The sequence below is a fragment of the Trachypithecus francoisi genome, unplaced genomic scaffold (genome assembly GCF_009764315.1).
Source record: "Trachypithecus francoisi isolate TF-2019V2 unplaced genomic scaffold, Tfra_2.0 Lachesis_group2, whole genome shotgun sequence".
Taxonomy (NCBI): Eukaryota; Metazoa; Chordata; class Mammalia; order Primates; family Cercopithecidae; genus Trachypithecus; species Trachypithecus francoisi.
Genome location: NW_022681465.1, coordinates 54,774,062 through 54,799,688, shown reverse-complemented (window position 1 = coordinate 54,799,688; position 25,627 = coordinate 54,774,062). Strand labels below are relative to the sequence as shown.

Genomic DNA, 25,627 nt, shown 5'->3' with positions numbered 1-25,627 from the left:
AATTCAGGGGCTGAATTTTCAGCGTATATCAACACTATTAGAATAGCCTCCTCACTGCGTTGGCCTTTAGTCCTTGTCTTTCTTCAGGCTTCATCATGCCCTCAGATTCATGATCCTAAAATATAATTTGCTATTTTTTGAATATGCTAAAAAAATGACTATGGCAGACGGAGCGAAAGTTTCATCCAGTGTAGTTGGAAAAGTACTAGATGAAAAATTGGAAAACCTGAATTTTTGTGGTTAAACCACACTCAGTCTTTAAATAATGACATGTCCTTAACCCCTCCAGGTACCAGATTTCTTATCTATTCAAATGACTAAAATAAGCAGTTTTCAAACTTTTTTATTTAAAGTTTTTGAACTGTAATGGATTGAGATGTTGTAAATGAATAAAAGAGATTTTTTTAAATGAAAATTATTACTCAAGAGTTTACCAAGAACCCTTAATTCTAGAATGGGGGTGGGGGTTTGAGTCAGATGCAGAAATAGCTATTGTAATGCTTTTGGAAACGATGAAGACGTTACCTAAGGCATCCAAAGTGGGATTACAGAGGAAAAGACAGTGTTCAGGCAATGATTTGGAAGTTTTGATAACTAGATGGAGGTAAAGAACAACAATACAGAGGATAAAAAGAAGAGTCATTTATGTCATGGGTAACTGATTATATGGAGATTCAATTTAATTAGAAAGAGAAAATAGAAGGAATTTGGACAGGGGAGAACTGAAATGCTTTGGTTAAAAGAGAAGGAAGCCAAGAACCTCTATGATTGGGTGTTCTCTCATTCCTAAGCACCATCTATGGCCCTTCCACAATACTCCAGGGATTCAGGGACTTCAGCATGAAACCACTTTTAAGTGGGATAATTTCACAATCTCCTTACGGTTTTAAAATTCTACCATCTGTTAGCTAAGAACTGATCCTGTGTTTGATTTTTCTACTCTAGTTAAACAGCTCAGCTTAGTGTTCCTTAAATATACCTTATATTTTTCCAACTTCATCCAGTCTCTCTGATACACCTTCCCCAGTACTTCTCTTATCCAAATCCTAGTCATCATTCAAAAGCCAGTGCACATTTGCAGCATTTAAACCTATATAGTGTAGGGTTATTATCTGTTTACACTCATAGCAGTTAACTCTTCATGTACACAGCTCGTGTGCGTTTCCAAACAGATTATGAATCCCTCAAGGGGGAAATTTTTATAAATCTTTGCACCTCCCGTAGCTTCAATCCAAGTAATTTGCACATAAATAGGTTTTCAAAAAAAAGTTAATAAACAAATGATAGAAGTGACAGTGGGAGGAGGCAGACAAATGTCTCCTCCCTGGTGCATCCCTGGTGAAACCCCACCTCCAAGACAAAGACAGTTTAAAGCCTGAAAGCCAAGCTAAAGGTCAAACCCACAGACTAGATTGAGAATCTGTCTTCCCATTTGGTACATTTTTCTCTGCTTGATTCCCAGCATTCAATTATTTTACATACACCTACCCTACCTGAATTGGTTTTTTACACTGTTGTGCCCCTCCTTGAGTGGCATCTTTAACCTTTTTTGCATACTCACAAACCAATCAGAATGCATTCCCCTATTCTGAGCCCATAAAAGCCCTGGGCTCAGCCACACTGGGAGAGAAACCACCTCATTGCAAGTGTTCAACCACCCTTGCATACTCTCTCCACTGAGAACTGTTTCATTGCTCAACAAAATTCTTCTCTGCCCTTCTCACCCTTCAATTGTCAGTGTATTATCATTCTTCTTGGATGTGGGACAAGAACTCAGGAACTACCAAATGCAGGTACAAGCTATAACACAGTTGGGCTGGGACATGCCCAGACCAGCCACAGACTGAGCTGGTGTGCAGGCAGGCCGAGTGGGTGGACCACTTCCTGCGGCAGGCAGCATGGTCGAGCAAGACCTGGCGGGGAGGTGGCATCACCAGCCAGAGGTTCCCAGCTTGCAAAGTGACTGAGGAAAATCTGTGTCAGAAGAATGATCCTAAATTATGTCTACCAAAATCACTTCCCTCAAGGATAATCCTCCCCACAGCATAGTTACATTTGTTAGTAGTTGTGCCCTTGTCTTCTTTAAAAAGATATTAACAAATGTATACATTTTTAAGGTTAAGTTTGACTTTGATAAGAAAAACTTTAAAACCACCTTGAAAATATCTGTACCTTCTTTTACAAGAGATTCTGAGACTTTCCTTCTAGAGAGTTTAAAGCACCTGATCTTCGGGAACTGATAATATCTATCTACTGTGGCTGGCTGCCAAAAATTCCTTGTATTATAAGAGTAGTTGTTTGTGATTTTAAACCCAAGAGACAATGGAAAGCATATGACATATATGTAGAATAAAAGAAATTACCACTAAAAATAAATGTAACAAAATTTATAGACATTTCATGAAGTCTGAAAATAAATAACCTAAGCTGGGCGTGATGGCTCACACCTGTAATCCCAGCACTTTGGGAGGCCAAAGCGTGCAGATCACCTGATGTTGGGAATTCGAGACCAGCCTGACCAACATGGAGAAATGCCATCTCTACTAAAAATACAAAAATTAGCCAGGCGTGGTGGCACAGGCCTGTAATCCCAGCTACTCGGGAGGCTAAGGCAGGAGAATCACTTGAACCCGGGAGGCAAAGGTTGTGGTGAGCTGAGATCATGCCATTGCACTCCAGCCTGGGCAACAAGAGCAAAACTCCATCTCAAACACACACACACACACACACACACACACACACACACACACAGATAACCTATTCTTGTTAGTACAAAATAGAGTGTCACATCATTATAGCTCTATCCATTATTTCTGGCTAAGTAACTATTACTTATCTCATAGTATACATTCCATCAAAGACACAATACTTGAAATTGTGAGGCTTTTGTTTATTTAAAAAAGATATAAACCTCTAATCTCAGTTGCCAACCCCCACCAAAAACAAGAGAACACAATAATTCAAATCTATAGTTTGGGGTAAGTGAAAGGTGAGTTTTGCTAATGATATTTTGTTTCTTTCCTTCATACCCAAGGGAAAAGAATAAAAGCAAGAGATATATTCACTTTTCCAAGTTGCCCAAAATACAATCATTTTGAATGAAGCTGGATAAAAAGTAAAAAGTAAAGAAGTGGCTATAAAAATGTGGCTCTACAAATCTAAGGTATTTAGATACATTTTTACTTAAAAAAAGCTTTAACTTATTTTCTATGATTTCTACATTTTCCATAGTAAGTTATAAATTTTATGAATCTTACATCTCCAATTATAAGTTAAAAATGCATGCTATTTTTGAAAGAATATCATGTTTTTTAAATTTTTTGGTACTATTGGCAGCAATCACAGGCAGTGTAACATCAGCATGAAAATAGTAAGGAATAAAGATCTTTCCATTATCATCTTTTCACATTTACCAGAAACTAGATTATAATTTTAAAATATTTCAGTGAGAGAAAGGGGCTTATGATGTTTGTTTAAAATACATACTTTGAAAAAAAATATTATTTTTACAATAAAATGAATTTTAAATAAAGTCATCTGTTCTGTTTCTCTCTTTTCCACATTAGTTTCTTCATTTATTTCTTTATGGATTTCAGAAATCCATATCTATATAAAATTCTAGTCTTACAATATAAATAAATTCTGGAAATCCATTGTACAACATAGGGCATATGATTAACAATACTATATTGTATACTTAAAAATTTCGTAAGAGGGTATATCTTATGTTAAGTACTCTTACCACAAAAGGGAAAAAATAAAGCAAAAAGGGGAGAAGAACTTTTGGAGGTGACAGATAAGTTTATGGCATTTGTTGTGATGATGGTTTCATGGGTGCATACTAATCTCCAAACACATCAAGTTTACACATTACATATGTACAGTTTTTTGTATGTCAATCATACCTCAGTAACGTGGTTAAAAATAAATTTTAGAATGGCTCAAAATTACAACTATTCAGTTTATGGATGTCTCTCAATATGTGCACATATAAAAAACAACAGATGTCTTTCATAAGAAATGCTAAATGCCTGTGCGTGTAACATGGTAAATTTAAATTTTATTTCATTAAGTTTTTAGTTTCCAATCTCAGAAGAGTGATTAGAACTCACTGAAAGATGAAATTTCATCTGTTTTAAAGTAACTTTCCTGAAAATGAAATAATTAATAATTGCAGATATTTGGAAAATACAGTAATATATACAGACAAAAATAAAAATCATGTATCCCAATATCAAAAGATAGTCATTTTAGCATTTTGGCCTATTTCAAATTAACATAATTATTTATTATTTACCTCATTATGCCTCCAGTAATTCTTTTAAAAAGTAGTTTGTCAATATTCATTCAATCTTATAGATAGGAAGTAACTATAAAATAATAAGACTAATTTTAAACATTTATACATGCAAGTGAACATTCTGCTAAAAATGCAGCTACTGCAGAAAGTATTTTTTAGAATGCTTCCTTGAGTACTTTATGTTAAATTATTAAAGTATTTTAAAATTCAGGAGGTAAACATATTACCATTTTAGAAGTAATTCTGTAATAAATTCAAATGCAGAATATAACATTCTAGAATTTTACCAGAATCTTATTGTTTGTTCCTGTGTTTTCCATTTTCTTCCCCAAGTCTTTCAAACTATTATATTTACATGTTAGAAATAAATTTGTTAATCATTTTCACAAATTATCTACTATTAAGAATTTAGGAAATCCTATTCATGAAAATTACCATAGAAGAAATTAATGTATTTTTTAAAAATCCAATTGTAATATAAAATCATGTAGGTCAAACTCTATCTTTTCACCAACCTGCAATTAAAAAACAAATCGGAGATGTATTACCACGAAAAGAAATTGGTTTTAAGATGTAATAAAAATGGCATCCAAGAATAAATCAAATCTCTTAAAATATTTAAATTAAAATTAAACATCTGATACAATGTGCTAATATTCATGATGAGTTATAAAATTCAAATACTGATTTTTTTCTAAACTATATTTTCTAAGGACCAAATTACATGGTAAGGGGTTGTTCCTCCTTTAAAATCTACTCGAATTTTACTCCTACCTCTGGCTAATGTTCATTTCCAAAACTTATTTAAATGTATTTCTAAAGGAAATAAATGTGAATACTTTGAAATTTTCAAAGTGTCTCGTGAATGCAAAATGATGATGATGATGAAAGTGACTATGACAACAATGATGATCATTTATCTAATGCTTTTAGAAAGAGCTGCTAAATCAGTTCACTTTTCCCCTTAAGATCTCCATGTTGAACAGTAGGGCACATCTTTCTACAGAATGTAATTTTGGAAAAGTATTTATATGATTAATTTCTTAAAATGTAGGCTATCACATATTGTATCTCCTATAGCACTCTCTAATGCCATCAAAATTAGTGGAGACAACATCTCCCGTAACTGACAGGCCAAATCAAGGCATGCATCTCTTAGTGTAAGGAATAGATGAGATGGGGTACCCCACTCTATCCAATACCTCATATTCTTCATGGGTGGATCTCTACTTTATTTCTTCTGTCAATCAACGGTAAAAAAAGAAAATGAGGTTGTTCAGATAAATCCTATGTCCTGGGCCCTGCCTTAACTACTTTTTCTCTACTTTTTATTTGCAGTAGCATCCCTTTCACTCACATTGTTCCCAAGAGCTATTGTTCAGTGCCTATCAAGCTTTATGAGTACAATCAATGTCAGATGAGGTAATCACAAGCACTCTCACTTGAATAAGGTTAGTATACATTTAAAAAATTGCACAGTCCCTGCCAGATAACCAAGATTTTCACTTCCCACAAGTCTGCATGCTCTTCCTCATGCTATTTTGGAGGGTATAATTCTTCTGGCCATTTCTACTCTTCAGTCTAAGGCTGAATTATTTTCCTTGGAGGAACAACGTCTTTTTTCCCTTTTGAGTGCTGGTTCTGGTTTTTAAGGCTTTTTACACAGAATGATGCTAGCCTCTACAAACTTGACAAGTATCCCTATGGTTAAGTTTTAGGTACTTACTATCAGTTGTTTCCTCAGGCTCCAGCCCCAGTTCACTTCCTCTTAACCAGGAAAACTGGATTTCGTCCATCTTAAACTCAATCTGTCACTCTTTTATGGTTAGTTCTGCAAACATGTTTTCCCAGCCCCTTCATAATACCATCTACTCATTCTTATCTTTACTGTTTTTTTTTCTTTTCACAGTTCTACTTTCTGATACTATCAGCTCTCTAAAATCAGATTTGCAGTTCTTCTAAAAACAATGCTTAAGCCAGAGACACTCCACTGCTGTTCCTTAAGAATTAAAAAAAAAAAAAATTACATTTTCATTTTTGTACAGAATCTTCTACTCTCTTGTCTGGTACTTCCTTTAATCCACAGTAAGTTTTATTTGGGGAAGTGAATTCAGTAGGGAAGATATTTAGCCTTATGATATACAACCAAAAGTTACAAACGGAGAATAACAGAGTATTTCTATATTTAATCAAAAATCTTATGTGTCAGGGAGGAATTTATCATTTACAGAAATTTTATAATGAATGTTTTCATAGAATAAAAAAATTACTATATATTTAATTTTCATAAAATCTGAAATTTCCCAAATCAGACATGCTTAAAGATGATAAATTTCTTTAATAGCTTAGAATTAGGCCTACACTTTATCCTAAGCTTTAACAAGACTCAAATGTCCCTTTCAATAGAAAGTTATGAGCCTACTTTTCAAGGAAAAAAAAGACTAACCAATTTCTTAAGTACCAAAACAACAGATGAGCCAGTGTATTTTTTAAGAGCAGTGGTTACAAAGAAAAATGACAGTATAACTTTGTAAAATTATATGTTAACTTACATAATCATGGAAGGCTTTTGCTTCACTTGAGTGTTCACATGTTTCACGTCTCTCTGGAGCTGCACAGTAGAGATCCCAAAATACACTAAAAAAGTAATCATGGTAACATTAAGAAAACCATACAACACCAATATGAGAAATCACAATTCCAAAAGTAGAAGACATGTTTCTCTTTATACAAAATGTTTCATCTTCAGAACAGATATTTATTTGAAAGACTTAAATGCAGGCAAGTCTCTTCATGCAATAACAGTGTTACCATCTAGTCATCTTTCAGAAATGCTAAGTAAGACTTTCCTAAAAAAATAATTTTATAGCAATAATTTAAAAATTGTCATTCTTATAATTGGCTGTTTATGTGATATAAAACACTTGATTGGAGTAGCTGTAATACTTTCCACTATTTTCCCATGAAGAATAGAAACAGTAAATAATATCCCAATTTAATAATTAAGGAATAAAGTGGTCCATTGATGTTTTTAAGATAATTTTGTTATCCAACTCATAGGCCAATACCTTGACCATTAAATTACATTGTTTAAGCAAATATATTTTCTTAAAAATGGTACATTTCCCTGCAATTACCAAAATAGTTTAGTAACTTTGAAAAGACATCCTAATACCTCTTTTTTTCTCCTATTCAAGAACAGTGGGAAGTGAAGCAAACTATGGGGGGGAAAATTATGCTCCTTACAAAACATATGGCTCTGGTCATCCTTCCATTACTAAATTAATAATGAGCATAAGCAAGGATTCTAAAATCAGAAAAGCAAATGTTTTAAAGTGTTGGTTATAAATAAAGGCAATTATAATTATCAATAGAATTATTTTTTTATTCCACATTTCCCACTCTATAAAAGTGGAAGGTAGATTAAGACAAGTAGTTAAGAGCACAGGCACTGGAGCAGGACATATCTGAGACAGAGTCGGACCTGCTGATTACCAGCTGTGACAGCCCTTAAGCAAGTTGCTTAAGGAAACACAATTTCCTCCTCTATAAAATGGGGTTTTTGAGAAGATGAAATTATGCCATATATGCACAGTGTCTGACATATAACAAGCATATTATCAATAATATCAACACTATAATTAGTTTGCATAAAAGCTTAAAATGCATATATATTTTTAAGGCAGGTCACTGTGGTGAGGGCACACACGATGAGGATACAACAAAACTTGGTAAATTGAAGCCAGACTTTTTGTTTCGACCTTCAAAGATTCATGTAGTCTGGATCTCTCTCTCTTCTCAGCTAGGAGAAAACATTCTGCAAGCCTTACAATGCAAAGTTAAGTTCATAATTCAGTAAAGTAAGATTACGCTCAGCGGGGAAAAATGTGAAAAACTGAGTATCGACATTATTTCCTTTTCAGTTTCTATAGTAAGCAATAAATAAGAGAAAATAATAAAAATAAAATTAAGTAAATTTCAGTATTTTCAGGAGAGTGAAAGTAGTGAAAGTTATAACTGAAATCCTTGCAGTCCTACTGGGAATAATCAGAACCATAGATAAACAAGGATACAGCTAAACGTTTTTCACCTAGATCAGGTGTGTTATGCATTACAATGTATTGCAATCATGTTCTTAAAGAACTTCAAAGATCTTAAAACCAAAGTTTTGTAATGTGGTCTTTAAACTGTATTTAATCAAAGAATATTATATGCAGTATTACATGACAAACAATATAGTATCTCTGCTTCTTTCCTAATTTCCCTAATTTCCACTCAAGTAACAGAAGACCTCTCTTGAAAATTATTCCAATTACATTACTTTTATAATTCCATTGTAGTACTTTTAAAAGATTATCTCACACAATGGACTGAGGGAAAATAATTTATTGATTTATTGTTGGAGTATACCCTAAGAGTTATTAAATAAACATCAGAAATAATTATTTCTAAATATATAGTTAAATTAAATATTTATCTTATAATAGTAACATTGTTCTACTTCTATTTTTATGTTTGCCTTTATGGATTTAGTGGAAGGTCAAATGTTTGTAAGATCAAGCTTAGAGATTATAAAACAAGTGACTAAAACAGGATAATTTTATAGGTGGTGTTTCTGAGAATCCTGTATTGCTTATACATGATCTTGTTTTACATAGGCAAAGAAATAGCTCCTTTAAAAATATGTCTCATGGCAAGCCTTGTGCTAGGTAGGTCCCATATTTTAGTATCTAGGACAAGTGTGTATTCTTTTCCATACATTTACAATGTCTATTCTATCATTTTAAAGATCAGTAAATCTTCAATTTTAAAAAAGCCTCACTCATCAGCAAAGTTTCATAATTAAGTCTATTATAATCTAGGATATGTTATGAAATTTAAATGATAAAATTAAAAATTAAATACAAATTTAGTTTTAGTGCTATGATATTCAAGTTTTAACACATGCCCCATCTATTTTATTAAGCATATGTATATTCTGCCTTCTAAGAATCACAGGTAGGAAAGACATTTCAAAATTTCACCCATTTTAGAAAGTTCAATTATATTTTGCCTATTTATAAAACAAGGTTGAGAATCCCTTATCTGACATTCTAGATAAGGACCAGAAGTGCTTCAGATTTAATTTTTTTTTTTTTGATTTTGAAATATTTAATTATACTTATACTTAGTGGTTGAGCATCCCAAATCTGAAAATCCAAATTCCAAAAGGCTCTAATAAGCATTTCCTTTGAGTTTCATGTTGGCACTCAAAAGTTCTAGATTTTAGATCTCAGGTTTTCAGACTAGGGATGCTCAACCTATATTGTGTGGTATAATACCACCCTAATATTTGAGAACAATTGGCCATAACATAACGTCAACAACAAAGGCTGTAGTAAGACCAAAACACATGATTTTAGTCCACATTCTGCAATTAATCCATACTTGGTTTTGTGAGCTAGTAGACAAATCACTTAATTATAATGTTATAGCCTTATTTAGAAAATAATGAGGTTAAAATCAGAAGATTTCTATAAACCCTTCATGAATAAAAATTGTAAAAACTATATTCTTCTAGTAATATTCAAATATGCATTAAATACCTGGTCTATATAATATGCTGCCATACACTACCCGAGAAAATAAAAAGATACGTAATCCATGGCACAAATGTGACTGCCGGTCCAAAACTAGTGATGAATTCAAAATTGCTTGCGCACTTGCCCGAAACTGCTCACTTCACCTAGATGTAGAAGTTATATAGCATATATAAAAATTTCACTAATATTTTTAACAAATGCTTTTAGCTGATATCATGACAATGTGATGATTAGTATACAAAAATGTAGACTTATCTCCTAGAGAAAGAAGTAGGCCTTTTAGTTTAGGTAAGTTTCATAGCAATACTTGATTTGTGCTTACGTCGAAGGATTTTACTGATGTACTTTAGTAAGCTATTCTGATGATCCCCTGTACTTGTTCCTTGATCTCTAAGAGGGCCAAGGTCAGAAAATTTTGAACCTCCAAAGATGCAGACTTTGCCCCTCTACAACCTGAGATGCTGGTGACTAAGGAGTTTCTCAGTTCCTCTAATCCTACAACTATTAAACATGAAAGCAGGCCGGGCACGGTGGCTCAAGCCTGTAATCCCAGCACTTTGGGAGGCCGAGACAGGCGGATCACAAGGTCAGGAGATCGAGACCATCCTGGCTAACATGGTGAAACCCCGTCTCTACTAAAAAATACAAAAAACAAGCCAGGCGAGGTGGCGGGCACCTGTAGTCCCAGCTACTCGGGAGGCTGAGGCAGGAGAATGGCGTAAACCCGGGAGGCGGAGCTTGCAGTGAGCTGAGATCCCCCCACTGCACTCCAGCCTGGGGGACAGAGGGAGACTCCGTCTCAAAAACCAAAACAAAACATGAAAGCAAATATTATCCTTGAAATGTATTGGGTTCATCATCATGAATAATACTGCAGAGTTTTATACAGTCTCTTTATTCCTAAGCAGAAACAAGTGAAAATTTTATATTTTACAAATGAAGACAGAGACTGAACACAGAAAGCAAAACTTACAAAGTATTGAAATCTTTGATCTTATATCATTTATTATCATTAAAATCTTCCCCGCATAAATCAAGGGAAAATACTGCATTCCCAAGCTGAAGATTCTCATCCAAACACTGTATCTCCTTCTATTCCTGAGGATGTGAGTTGAAATGACTTAGGTAGCTTGTTAATATCTCAAGGGAACATAGAAAGTGAAATGGTTGTCAGAGAAGTCTACAAGGGTGAATAAACATGCCAGATGTGTCCCAGAAGATGGAATGCTAACATAATTATACAACTTATGCCACTGGCCAGATCTAGGACTACCTGAAAACAAAAATTTTTTAAAAGACAAAATAAAACAATAAAATGCCATGGAAAACAATTTTTCTGAGGAACAAGCCATGCTGTTACAAGTTCAAGTCTTAATAACTAAGGAAGTCATTTGTCTTTGTCCCAAAAATATATCAATGAATGTTACTGACAATCTCTATTAAAGAAAACTATCCATTCACAAGACCAAAAACAGTTTCACATGAAATGTGTATGTACCTGTTCTTCATCTTAGAACCTCCCCAAATGTATAACTTGTATTAATATTATAATAACTTTAAAAATTGAAGTATTAAATTTTGCTTCATTTTTATAAAATTCTCACAATACTCCTGGATTAGAAATAAATTTCTATTTTAAAATATAATAAAGATAGTTACCATTATTGAGTAAGTACTATATTCAAGCATCGTACACAAAGTATCACATATTCAGCATCTAATCCTTCTAACTATTATCCCCACTTTGTAGATGAAGGAATTGAAGCTTAGGTTAAATTAGATTAAATAATTTGCCTAAAGTCACACAGTGGCAGAGCTGGGCTTGAGCCTTTTAATTATTACAGTATTTTGCTTCTAACGTGAGTGTGGTTTTAAGAGTTCTTAATGCAAGACTCCTTATTCTGATTGTGGGCAGGTTTCTACAGTTGTGGCAGTCTGAGCAGCATCAGCTGTTACAAGTGTGGGGTGGATACCTGTCCCAGATAAGACAGTGAGCACATTGTTAGCCTACCTTTGACCCCATGCCCCAACTCATTTCCTGACTATCCTATGGCAACCACCCCCTTACCCTACATGCAGCTGCCAGGGATTCGTGGATGCCTCAATATAGACATGACTCAGAAAAGAAAACTTTTGAGTCCCATTTATATACACTGCCTCGAATTAGCCACTCACAATGCTCAAATGGGAAATGTAATTAATGACTTATTAATAGTGGGACACTGAATTCTGCTCTGTGATTAAGAAATATCTGTTACTGAGATGAGCACTGGTTACAATTCAGGAACTTGAATTCTAACTCGAAATGTGACCTTGGGCAAATAGTTTTTGATTTATGTAAAAAGAGAAAATAAATGTTATGTATTTTACAGTGTTTTATACAGAGACAAAGACATGACATACACAAAAGTAATTTTAAAAGAAACTTAAAGGTACTAAAAATATTACAGAAAAAGTCTCATATAGCTAGTATAGCGAAATAAAAAGAAGTTTTCTAATTAACTTGAGTAACATTTGCCTCATTTTTCTTTCGAGTCCTTCACATTAAATGAAGATTCCCTCAGTTTTTTACAATGCTCTCTCCCCACCAAATTTTCCTCTGTTTTCCACATGCCTTCCTCTTCTTCCACGCTGAATTTTAGTTTTATTCTCTATGGCCTATGTTTTTCGCCTTCTCTCTTGCTAATATTTTTCCTCCCTTCTCACTCTTATCAGCCTCCTCCTTAGCCCCATTGTTACCTACAGAGTCTTACATGATGCTTGGTTTACCTCAACTTAAACAGGTTATACCTTGCCTGTTATAGGAAAGACATAGCAGATGGGTAAAAACCAGTAAGCCAATTATAAATATTATACCATTCTAGTAAGCTAACTAATGCCATTGCACTTGTTTTCCTGTGGGTATTTGGTTATTCTTAGCTATACCTGATATTATTCATTAGGTTCTAAAAAACTAGAGTGCTAGCATACTACAAGATTCAACTTTCCACTGCCAGGTGAAAAAAACAGAATTCTTAGGATAATCTTACATTTTAATTTATTTTCTCTACAATGTTACATATATTTGATTTCAAGATATAAATACAGGGGACCAAAGTCACTTTAAAAGGTGCTTTATATTTTTATTTCATTAAATAAAAATGAGGTATCAGCTGGCATACGCTGGTTGCAGTGGCTCATGCCTGTAATTCCAGCACTTCGGCAGGCAGAAGCAGAGGCAGGTGGATCTCGATCCCAGGAGTTTGAGACCAGCCTGGGCAACAACAGCAAAACCTCATCTCTACAAAAAAATACATTAAAGTAGCTGGGCATGGTGGTATGCTCCTGTAGTCCCAGTTACTCAGGAGGCTGAGGCAGGAGGATCACTTAAGCCCAGGAGATGGAGGCTGCAGTGAGCTATGTTTGTGCCACTGCACCTAGCCTGGGTGACCCTGTCTCAAAAAAAAAAAAAAAAAAAAAGGTGTATTTGTCTGCTTTCAAGCTGCTAAAAAGATATACCTGAGACTGGGTAATCTATAAAGGAATGAGGTTTAATTGACTCACAGTTCTGCATGGCTGGGGAGGCCTCAGGAAACTTATAATCATGGCAGATTCACACGGTGACAGCATGGAGAAGAATGAAAGCTAAGGAAAGGGAGAAGCCCCTTATAAAACCACCAGATTGTGTGAGAACTTACTATTTCTAGAATAGCATGGGGGAAATCACCCTCATGATTCAATTACCTCCCACCAAATCCCTCCCACCACACGTGGGGATTATGGGAACTGCAATTCAAGATAAGATTTGGGTGGGGACACAGTCAAACTATATCAAGAGATATGAGAGTTATAAAAGGCATCATATCAAGAGTTACAGTTTCTGCAATTAAAACTTTAAATAGAAAGTTTTTAAAAGCCTATGTTTTAAAATTGCACAAGTAAAAAAACATATTAACATCAGAAAGAAGAAGCTTATTGGCATTTTTGTTTCTGGAACTAATGTAAGAGTTGGGAATGTTTAACAAAAAGTACAAACAAGAACTAAGTTTTCAAAGGGGATGTGATTCAGTTAAATGTATTATAAACTGGGGTACTGTGCATGGGGTAAACTAAAAAGGAAAAGAAAGTGATTAGGGAAATCACATTAGAAATAAGGGAAAAAAGCTCCACAAAGTAAATCACATAAATTTCTCTATCCTATATTAAAGGCAAAAATTCCCCTCTTCCATTCTGAGGTCTTTGTCCCTCGTCTCACTGGTACTTTATTCTGCTTATTTTGCATAGGTCATATGTATCTCTTTTTCATACATCTTCAAACACTCCCACTCTTTGCCAACTTTTCCCCCAAGTCTACTAGTCTCCGCCTCTTTTCTCAACCCTCTTTAATCCATCTTTTTTTTTTTTTTTTGAGACAAGGTCTTGCTTTGTCCCCCAGGCTGGAATGCAGCGGTGCAATCTCGGCTCACTGCAGCCTCCGCCTCCCAGGTTCAAGCAATTCACCCACCTCAGCCTCCCAAGTAGCTGGGATTAGAGGGGCACACCACCACACACCCAGCTAATTTTTGCATTTTTAGTAGATGGGGTTTCACCATGTTGCCCACGCTGGTCTCGAACTGCTGACCTCAGGTGATCCACCCGCCTTGGCCTCCCAAAGTGCTGGAATTACAGGCATGAGCCACCACGCCCGGCCCCTCTTTAATCCATCTTTATGTTGATGCCAAGTGAGTGTCTAAAGGCACAAATCTGATCACATCAGGGCCCGCGTTTAAAATCTTTGGGCTATAGTCCCAAATCCTTAATATATGCAGGACTTCATAATCTGTCCCCTGCTTTTGTCTCTTTATATTTTATCACTTCCTAATACTGGACCTACAGATGAACTGGTCCATACCAAACTACCTGTCATTACTTGAGTGTATGATCATCCCTTTTGAGATTTCACATGATTCCTCGCCCCAATTACCCTTCTCTCACTCAACTTTCAGCTCAGCTCAGATTCACTTTCTCTACGATGCCTTTTCTAATTCTCCCAAGCTGAAGTGAGTATTGCTCCTGTGTTGCTATTATAACCAGTACATATTTCTTTTTTAAGTTTATTTCCAGCTTTATAGAGGTATGATTGACAAATAAAAATTATATATATTTAAGGTGTACAATGTGAAGTTTTGATATACATATACTTTGGAAAATGATTACCAAAATCAAGCTAATTAACATATTCATCATCTCTCACACATAATTTGTGTGTCTGTGTGTGTGTCTGGTAAGAACACTTAAGATCTACTCTTTTAGCAAATATCAAGTCTATAATACATTATTATTAAACCAATAGCTATTTCTGCTTTAATACTTCTAAATTGTTTATCTTTCCTACTATTTATTTCCTTGAGGGCAACACGGTTTTGCATTCTTAAATATTTGGTGAAAAGGCTTAAACAACAGAACAATTCTAATTTAAAATATTCTATTAAAAAATGGAAATGAGAAGAAGTCATAAAATTAACAACTGGTCCATCCAGCAGGGACTCTTAGGTTGAGCAAATGAGCAAGCAGTAAGTTCTTGAAGAATACATGTCATCCTAATCACGTAGACCTCAAGAGCAGCAACAGCTTTCCTGGGCAACTTAAAAAGGCAACAATTATTATAGTCCTGAATCCCTAACCTAGAGCACAGATTATGAAGTCCAGGTCAAAAGAGTTAAGGATAAGAAGGTCAGGCATCTGCTGGATTTAAAGCCTATGGTAATGGCTAGCTAAACACAATAATCAGGGAAGCTTAAGATCTGGGCATTTTTCTGAAAGATGAGATCCATAGCTCTCATCAGTTCTCAGAGGACCCCATGACCAAAACTATTCAGAATCATTGATTTATATAGATGAAGGAGGCACCTCAAAGACTATGTCAGTAGCTTTAGGGGAAAAAATATAAAACATTAAAAAACTATACCTATATATTTTGTATGTACTAGATTTAAATTGAACAAATATAATCTAAAAATACTTATGTGCCCATTACTTATTTATTTGATATCTCCGGCTAAGTACAAATTAGGTTACTTAAAATACCAACGCCATGAAAGAAGGGATCCCCTGAATCTAACAGACACAGAAAAAGGAAAAAAAAAAAAAATGGCACATTTAAAAGCTGCACCATCTGACAGCTGAGGTAAAAAAAAAAAAAAGCTACAGAAGCAAAAAGCCAAAGTATTAAGTTATTATAAAACATCTACAGCGTAAGAATAAGTTAAATTCATGAGAAAGCATGTAAAAGAGAAAGAGGTGCAAGAAACAAAAATTAATGCTGTAATAGAAAACTCTTAAAATCCTCACTTTGTTAATCCACTGATCCAAGAGCGTCAGACTCCTAAAACGGTCTCTTATGCCATTTGTAGACTTCATTGGAAACACACAAAATGAAAAGGTGTCAACAGGTGAGGAGACTCAATTACATTTGGAAAAAAAGTTAAGTATTGACTGGCTAGATTTGGATATCATAAATACTGTATAAAAAGAAAATTTGACTTTTATACTATTATACAAAATGCCAGTCTTACACCCCAGGAAAACAGCACAATGATGGTGCTTAACTGTAGTGAACCGTTGGAACAACTCTGAACCAAAAGACCGCACCTGTTCCTGCCCTACATACATGAGACAAACAGGGGAAACCCACAACCACAACTGACCAAGTGTGGGTTCCACTCACCATGGGACTTCTAGTACGGCATGCTTTCAGGAGAAAGATTAAAAACACGACGGCATTAAATAACGTTCCAAGGAAACCACGTGCACGGCACTCAAAGAGAGCTTTTTTCTTTTAAAGATGCTAAGAGAAGAGTGTATATGGTATTGAGTAAGAAATTCTTTAATAGGAGAAATAGAAAAAAAAAAAAAAACCCACCTAACTTGTCCACGCAAATACATGGACTACCAATTGCTGCTGCAGAAAAGTCACATTCCTGGGCATACTGACGTCACAATGCATTTATAAGCTACAATATTAACTAGGATTTAAACACTGCCTGGCAATATTTTGTGTGTGCTCCTACTCAGTTATTTCTCTGGGTCTATTTAGAATTATTTCAAACTTTTCTTTAAAGACTATCCTTCACTCTCTTAAAAATTCATCATTACCATCATCACCACCACCACCACTCTGAGTACCCTCATGTCCTATTTTGCAGAAGAAAAAAAAAGCTATCAGAATAAGAACTAATTTTTTTGAACCCTAGATCAATTTGACTCATCATCATTTTACAGATGGTAAAACAGACTGAAAACAACAAAATCTTGCAGAAATGATAAGTAATGGAGCTGAGATACTGAATCCACATGTTTTCCTTTCTCCTTGCCTTATCCTGCATCTCCACAAACACCATGAACATATTGAAGAAAATTGGGAAGATAGAAGGGAAAGCTCTACTTACAAGTAATAGAAATACTTGCAGGAAAAAAAATTTCATCTGTAATCCCATCATATTAAAACAAAATTATTTTTCTTTGTTGTTACTCTTAATGCCCATTTATGCTACACTGTACATGTAACTATGTCCTGCTTTGTTAAAATGTCTTAAACATTTCTTTTGTCATTATATAGTGTTCATCATTATTAAATGTGTAATAACAGCCCAAGAACAAATGTACTATAATTTTTATAACCCTTCCTTTTATTTGCACATTACCTAAACTTTTCTTTCGTTTCTATTCTGTCTTCTATTCCAAACTCTCTTCTAGTCAAATGCAAAATACTCCATGGGAAATTCCTCATGCATTTAGACAGTGGCAGGATTGAGGAAGCTACGATATTAGGGGGTAAGGACATTAATCTAGGTTCCAGAAATTGTTAAATTCAGAAGGAAAGCCCTATGCAAACATTCCAGATTGGCAGGAGGCAGGGACATATAAGGAACAGTATTTTATTAGGAATAGAAGAAATGAACTTCTTGATACCAAACCTACAAACGTCCCTGCATCTCCTCTTGCCACAAGGGTAGAGATGGTCCTCTTCCCTCTCACTTCCCAGCATTTGTGCTTTGGACCTCCTTCTCTCAGGCCTTGTGTGGGGTTTTAAACCACTAAACATCTCCTCTCCCCTTGTATCTTCAGACTCTGCCCCTCTACTGTCTCCTTCTCTTAAACACTAAACATGCAAATGTCTCTCCCATCTAAAATGAAAAACTTCTCTCTCTAATCTATACTATTCCTCCAGGTATCATTTCTCATCACAGATGAACCATTTTAAAGAAATGACTATATACCATTTCCCATTTCCTACCTTCAAAGTCACTTCTCGATCTGAAACATTCTTGCTTCCTAGCCCATTACTCAGCTTTATAAGTCATTGATGGCCTTTCCCTTAATCCTAAAAGGACATATGCGTTCTGATTACTTTACCTTGCAGTCACCATTGTCACTACTGACCTTTCTTCTTCCTTCTCAAAACCCTCACTTATTTCTTGTTTTCTATTATGCTACACTCTCCTGATTTTCCTCCTACCTTTTTAGGTGAGCCTGTGTCTCTCTTTTTTTTTTTTTTTTGCTTTGTTTTTGAGACAGAGTCTCACTCTGTCACCCAGGCTGGAGTACAGTGGCATGATCTTGGCTCACTGCAACCTCTGTCTCCCAAGTTCAAGTGATTCATCTGCCTCAGCCTCCTGAGTAGCTGGGATTACAGGTGCCTACCACCAATGCCTGGCTTATTTTGTATTTTTAGTAGAGACAGGGTTTCATCATGTTGCCCAGGCTGGTCTCAAACTCCTGACCTCAAGTGATCCACCCGCCTCAGCCCCCCACAGTGCTGGGATTATAGGCATGAACCACCATGCCTGGCCACTTTCTTTCTCCTTTACAGCCTCTTCTTCCTCCTTATTCCTTGGATGTTAATATGGCAAGGTTTCTGTACAAGGCTCATTTTCCTCCCCACTCTTGGGTAATACCATTCAACTATCTCTCTCTCTCTCTTTCTCTTTTTCTTTTTTTAGAGATGAGGTCTCACTATGTTGCTCAGGCTGGGTTCAAACACCTGAGTTCAAGTGATCCTCCCACCTCAGCCTCCTGAGTAGTTGTTACTATAGACATGCACCACTACACCCAGCTTCATCTCTCTCTCATTTAAACATCAGATCCATGTAACAAGCTGCCTGCTCAACATCTCCACTTGGATGGCATGTATTTCAGTTTCAGCACACCTAAACAGCTGAACTCTTCACCAAATCCTACCCTTTCTACTTCAAGCTTATATCCCTCAAATCCTTCCGCTTCTCTTCCTCCCCACTGATTATACACTAGTTCAAGTAACCATTCTCTACTCCTTACCGCAAGAGCCTTCTAAGTGCTCCTCTATTTCTGGACTTATTCCTGTTTCATCCATTATCTATTCTATAGAACTAGAGTGATATGGCTACGGTTGTAAACCTAAAATAAAATTCTAAGGTCCCCCAACCATCGGAATGGACTTCCTCCTTGGCCAGGGCACTCTTAAAATTTAACCTGAAAGACTGCTTCAGGCCATGACAGGAAGTGGGAGTGGGACTTGCCTCATTATACTCTCCAGTGTTAACATCAACACAGTACTTAAATCTGATAAGAAGCATTTACAATCTATTCTCTCTGAAGCCTGTTACAGGCTTCATCTGCATAATAAGAAATTTGCTTTCCATAATTACTTATCTTAATCCAGACAGTTCTTTTCTATTGATCCCAGGTCTTTAGATAAAGTCAACCAACTGCCAATCAGAAAATTTTAAAATGCATCTATAATCTGGAAGCCCCCGCTTTGAGTAGTCTTGTCTATCTAGACTGAACCAATGTATTTCTTACATGTATTTAATTGAAGTCTCGTGTCTCCCTAAGATGTATAAAACCGAGCTGCAACCTGACCACCCTGGGAACGTGTTCTCAGGACTTCCCGAAGGCTGTGTCAAGGGCCATGGTCACTTATATTTGGCTCAGAATAAATCTTTTCTAATTTTTTAGAGTTTTACTCTTTTCTTTGACAAGATATAAATAAACAGTATTACTCTCCTGCTTAAAAATTTAACTGCATTGTATTCTCTTTATAATTAAATTCAAATTCACAGTTTACAAATCTAGCCTCATCTCTAATCACTCTATCACCCCAATTTCCAACATAATGAATTTCTTTTCTTCCCATGTGCTATACTCTCTCTGTCTTTCACCTCTAGGTCACCGCAAATGGTATGGTTGATCCAAAACATCCCCCTTCTCTATCTCTCCATGCCTTTCTGGCCAACTCTTATATCTACTTAATGCCTTGGCTTAGGTATCAGTTCTTCCAGGTGAAATGTATTTGGCATGTGCCTATATGGGACTCGGCATATCCCCTTCAAATACTTCTTTCTCACTGCTTACTTCATTATTTGTTTTCCCCATAGACTGTTATCAGCAAGAGGATAGGGATGTGTGTGTGTTTTATTCACTGGTGTGTCCATAGTATCAAGCATAGTATCTGGCCCATACAAGACACTCAGTAAGTATTTATTGAGATAATGCAATAAACTTTACTAGGTTTGCATGGAGAAACATGCTCAAAGCCTATGAATAAATGAAACTTTAAAAGATACCACAATGTGGTAGAAATACAAAGGAATATAAACATATGAACGTTACTTCTTCCAGGCAAAAAAAAAAAAAAAAATCTATTTGATTAGTTCAGTATCTGTTGAGCACTGTATCAGGTCACTGTTTCTCATGAATATGCTTTTCCAGCACAAGAAAATGAAGATAAACTTATTTCACTAACTGCTTATTTGTAACTTATTCCCCTCTTGTTCTTGGGAGATTTGAGTTTGATGAGTAGCTGTTATTCTGGAACAAAATTGACCTATTACAAGATTGACCTATTACATAAAAGATGCCAATCAGATTATTATCTCCCATTCCCAATCCCTTCAAGAGGAGAAGTGAGGGTTTGAAGAAGCTATAATGGCATGCCAACGCTTATAATTACCTATATGGTAGTCTAACATTGACAACTTGATAGCCCACTTTGTAGAAAGCAACCTTATAACTAGTTCGACAATCAGAGAGTCAAGAAAAAGTGCCAACCTCATTGGCCACTTCAAGACGAGAAAATTATCTGCTATGAATGAATCGTATCCTCTCCTAAATTTTTTTTTTTTTTTTTTTTTTTTTTTGAGATGGAGTTTTGCTCTTATTGCCCAAACTGGAGCACAATGGCCCGGTCTTGGCTCACTGCAACCTCTGCCTCCCAGGTTCAAGAAATTCTCCTGCCTTAACCTCCCAAGTAGCTGGGATTATAGGCATGTGTCACCACGCCTGGTTAATTTTTGTATTTTTAGTAGAGATGGGGTTTCACCATGTTGGTCAGGCTTGTCTCGAACTCCTGATCTCAGGTGATCCACCTGCCTTGTCCTCCCAAAGTGCTCAGATTACAGGCTACCTGGGGTGAGCTACCACACCCAGCCCTCTCCCAAATTCATATATTGAAATGAAGGGTTGGGTTTTTAAATAAATTCCTGATTTGAGGGGTGGGCATTACCAATGTGATGGTAGTTGGAGATGGGGTCTTTGGGAAATCCTTAGGTTTAGATGAGATCATGAAAGTGGGACCCTCATGATGGGACTAGTTCCCTTGTAAGCAGAGACACAAACAGCTTGCTCTCCCCAATATGTAAGGACACAGCGAAAAGGTGACTGTCTACAAGTCAGGAAGACAGCCCTCACCAGAAACTGATCATGCATGGTACTTATCTCGTACTTCTAGCCTCCAGAATTGTGAAAAATAAAATTCTGCTATTTAAGCCACCTATTCTATGGTATTTTGTTATGGCATCCCAAGCCATTATAGAATCGTACTTACAGTTGGAGATTCCACACACTGGTTCCAATTCCAGTTGAACTCAACAGTAGTATATTTAAGTTAAATTACACTAGTGCTGGTTTTTAAGGGTCTTTTAAAAAGTGCTACCTTCCAGAAAATTTTAGAAAATGAAAAAATAAAAAGGAAGCATGAAACCACAAACAGGCCTATTGAAATGCATCATCAAGCCAGTAAAAATGGAATAAAGGATACTTACCACCACCAAGAATGTAAGAATCCTGGTGGTTCCCCCAATGTGATGTTTTTTTCCCATCTTATCTAAAATGAATAAAAGAGATATTACTTTCCTAATAATACTTTTTTCCACACATATTACAAAGTAATATTTCCATTTAAAATACTATGGTAATATTTGAATTTTTCATCATTTTCATATTATTTTTTACCCAAGTTTTCCAAGTACTCATTTTACATAGTGAGTTGTTGACTGGATTAGTCTCAGAGAGATGTCACCATTATTTTCCTGAATTTGCTTCATACTGTGCCAGTTATAAACTCCAGTCTTTCAGTTTCAAATTCATCTTTTTGTGGTCTTTCAGATGCTGAGACTGGAGATCCATACACTACCTTTGTCCTTCATTAAACGGCTTCCTGTTAGGTCCCATAAACTAAGAGAGGCTCTAGACAGAGCCTGGAAGTAAGAAGAGGGGAGAATGGATTTGTTTCCTGTTAGCTTACTATTCCTGTCAGGGTGACCCCAGTGGCAGTTCATCCAGTGATAATAGCTCTGACAATAGCTGGTTCCATTCTAGCTTTATCCCACACAACCAGAACCAGTCTCTCTGTGCCGCTCAGAAGTATCAGCACAGCTGGGCAATATCTCTCTTCAGAAGTTAAAGGTAAATTTCAGCTCTTCAAGTACCAGCAGTCCCACACCTCCCTCTCCTGAGAGGTCTAAGATTCAGCTCTGAGGTTTTTGAATTTTTTTGATAACCGCAAGCTCTTCCTTTCGGTGCCTCAGTCCTAGTGATTGCTCACTGCAATTATTGATTTTATGTAACTTCTGTGCACTGTTGTGGCTTTCTTTTAAATCTGTTTAGCTATTTCCACATATTACATTCCCTGTTGAAATGCTCAGTATGCTTTTAATTGGTGTGGCTGTATTCTGATTGATACATCACTTCAAATGCCCTCTCATAAGGTAAAAATAATAAAAAAAATCTTAATTTTAAGCAGAATGGGACATGGGCATAAACTTTAACTTTCTAACATACTAGCTGTGTGAAGTTAGGAGAGTTACTTAAGTCTTCTGTGCCTCAGTTTCCTCATCTATAAAATATGGTTAGTAATAGTCACCTATATCACAAGGTTGTTGTGAGGAAAAAACTGGTTAGTACATGAAAATCACTTAAAAGAGTAACTGACAGGCCGGGCTCAGTGGCCCAGCTACTCCAGAAACTGAGGTGGGAGAATCACTTGAACCTGGGAGGCAGAGGTTGCAGTGAGCTGAGATTGCACCACTGTACTCCAGCCTGACAGAGCAAAATTCCGTCTTAGGGCGGCAAGGGGTCGGGGCGTGGAGAGTCGGAAGAAAGAGTAACTGACATGCAGGAAGTGCCTGGTAACTGTAAGGTGCTAATATTTTTTTTCTTTTACCTAGGAGGGTATTCCTGTAAAACTTAATTACATCATCACTGTCACCAGCACCCACAAAATTACAGTGATATTCCATATAAAAATATTCAAAGTATTTAGGGTTGTGCCAAGCAATTTTAACTTACTAATCAGAATAGTTTTCATCTTGCTGGAAACCATACATGTAACTAGGAAAAAGGAACAATCAGAGTTGCAACTAAGGAACAATTGTCTATGCTCCTAGCATAAATGGAAAAAGTAAAAATGAATCATTTAAACAGAAAATTCAGCATCTATTTAAAGTCATTTCAGAATTAGTGTCCTGTTACACTGAGTTATCATGTATACCAAATTCAGATCACCATTAAAATCCCATAATGAAGATAACTCAATTTTTGAGGTTTTTCTTTTCTTTCTTTGTTTCTTTTATTGAATCAGAAGGTATTTCAGGATCTTAAGGCACATCAAAACCACCATTATTAAATAGGAACATCAGTTATCACCACTCACCCAGAAACTTGCAAGAGATTATGCTTAATATGTTGACTTCAAATTATATCTTAAGGGTTGAGTTTTTAAATACATTCCTGATTTGAGGGTGTAGGCAGAAGACAACATAGGTCTCTCATAAAATAAGAGTTTTTAAAAGATGCTGACATTAACTTTCTAATTGTTTCCATTTCAGCTAAGTTAGAGTTTACTATAATAAAAATTTAAAACAAGATCAATATCTCTAAAAAAGTAAAAGTTCTGACTAAATACTTTTGGATGGGTATCTGGTTAAGTATTCATACAGTGCCTTTTCTAAGCACTGGATAGCAGTAAACACAAAAGACAGAAATCCCTTCCTTCAGGGAGATTACACCTTAATAAGGAAGATAGACCATGAACAAAGAAACAAACAAAAAAGTAAATTGTGTTTATATGAGAAGGTGACAAATGCAGTGAAGGAAAACTAAGCAGAGAAGGGGGATAGAAAGAGCAGGAAAACAATGAAGTGTAATTACAACTTTAAATAAGGAGATCCAGAAAGACCTCAAAAAAAAACCTCTGTGTATAACTAAATGCCTTAGTTTTTTTTTTTAGCTTAAATAATAAAAATTATGTAACAATACCCCAATCAGTAAAATATGCCCAGAGGCCCTTTATACTACTAAGAAATGAACAACTGTAATTACAGATTTCAAAAAAATTCAAGGAATTCTTTCCATCATCTACTATGTAAGAAGTTAGGAATTCTTATCCCAAAAGGACTTTTTAAAGAAGTTTTAAAACAGGAACTCGGAAAGTAGTCCTAAATATAGAAACAACCAAAAATCTTCTTTAATAAAAAGATGAAAAAAGTTAAGTGCCATTAAAATCACTGAAATTGGTTGGAGTTTTAGAGTTCTTAAGTACATAAAGTATAAATAAATGGGAACCTTGAAGTAAAACAAGTAATTTGTTCTCAAAAAATAAAGAGAAATTTTTTGAAGATTAGTAATGTAGCCAGGACATTAGCTCATACCTGTAATCCCAGCACTCTGGGAGGCCAAGGTGGGTGGATCACTTGAGGTCAGGAGTTCGAGACCCAGCCTGGCCAACATGGTGAAACCCCACATCTACTAAAAATACAAAAATTAGCCAGGCATGGTGGTGTGTGCCTGTAGTCCCAGCTACTCAGGAGGCAGAGGCAGAAGAATCACTTGAACCCGGGAGGCACAGATTGCAGTGAGCCGAGATAGCACCACGGCACTCCAGCCTGGGCGACAGAGTGAGACTGTCTTAAAAAAAAAAGAAAAAAAAAGTTAATAATAATAATGATAATAATGTAATAGCCATTTTGAAGCACTAAAAGGAAAAATTCCAGGAATTAATGAACTTGAAGTTAGAAAAACTACCTATGAACAATGAACCAGAACACATCAAATAAATGTAAGCCAGATCCTAATTTTAATTATCCTAAGTGGTAACACAAATAATTTGTATATCTATGCCACCATTTATCTGATAATTTCAGTTCATCAACATTTTATATTACCTTGGTTCATAAAAAATAAGAAATAGTACTTAATGAGATTTATGAGAAACAAAACTCTGATGTCCTGCTAAAATTATAATTTAGTCAAAAACCTATGTCTCACCCTTCTATCAAACTTTTCTCTTACCACTTTTTCACTAGTTGGTATCTTCTTGAAAGAACATAAGAATAAACCCTCACCGATGTACCCAAACACACTAATATTCCTAATCACTAGAACTATCATAATCATATGACCAGCAAAAATTTCAAGGTACTGTCCTTATGTTTCATCGCAGTTCATCCTGACTTTACATAATATGGCTGTG

At 35.7% G+C, this 25,627-nt stretch overlaps 1 protein-coding gene across 8 annotated transcripts in view; it reads right to left on the bottom strand.

Moving 5' to 3' along the window:
* SSBP2 (single stranded DNA binding protein 2) overlaps positions 1 to 25,627 on the bottom strand; it is a 336,738-nt gene that overhangs the window by 185,323 nt on the left and 125,788 nt on the right. For 7 of the 8 annotated variants that reach the window (XM_033179240.1, XM_033179242.1, XM_033179238.1 and 4 more), the window contains exons 3-4: positions 21,921 to 21,982; positions 6,853 to 6,937 (exon numbers count right to left, since the gene is read on the bottom strand). In XM_033179240.1, coding sequence (XP_033035131.1) covers positions 6,853 to 6,937; positions 21,921 to 21,982 — 147 coding nt within the window. The remainder of the gene's footprint in view (positions 1 to 6,852; positions 6,938 to 21,920; positions 21,983 to 25,627) is intronic. The other variant, XM_033179243.1, reaches the window with a different exon arrangement.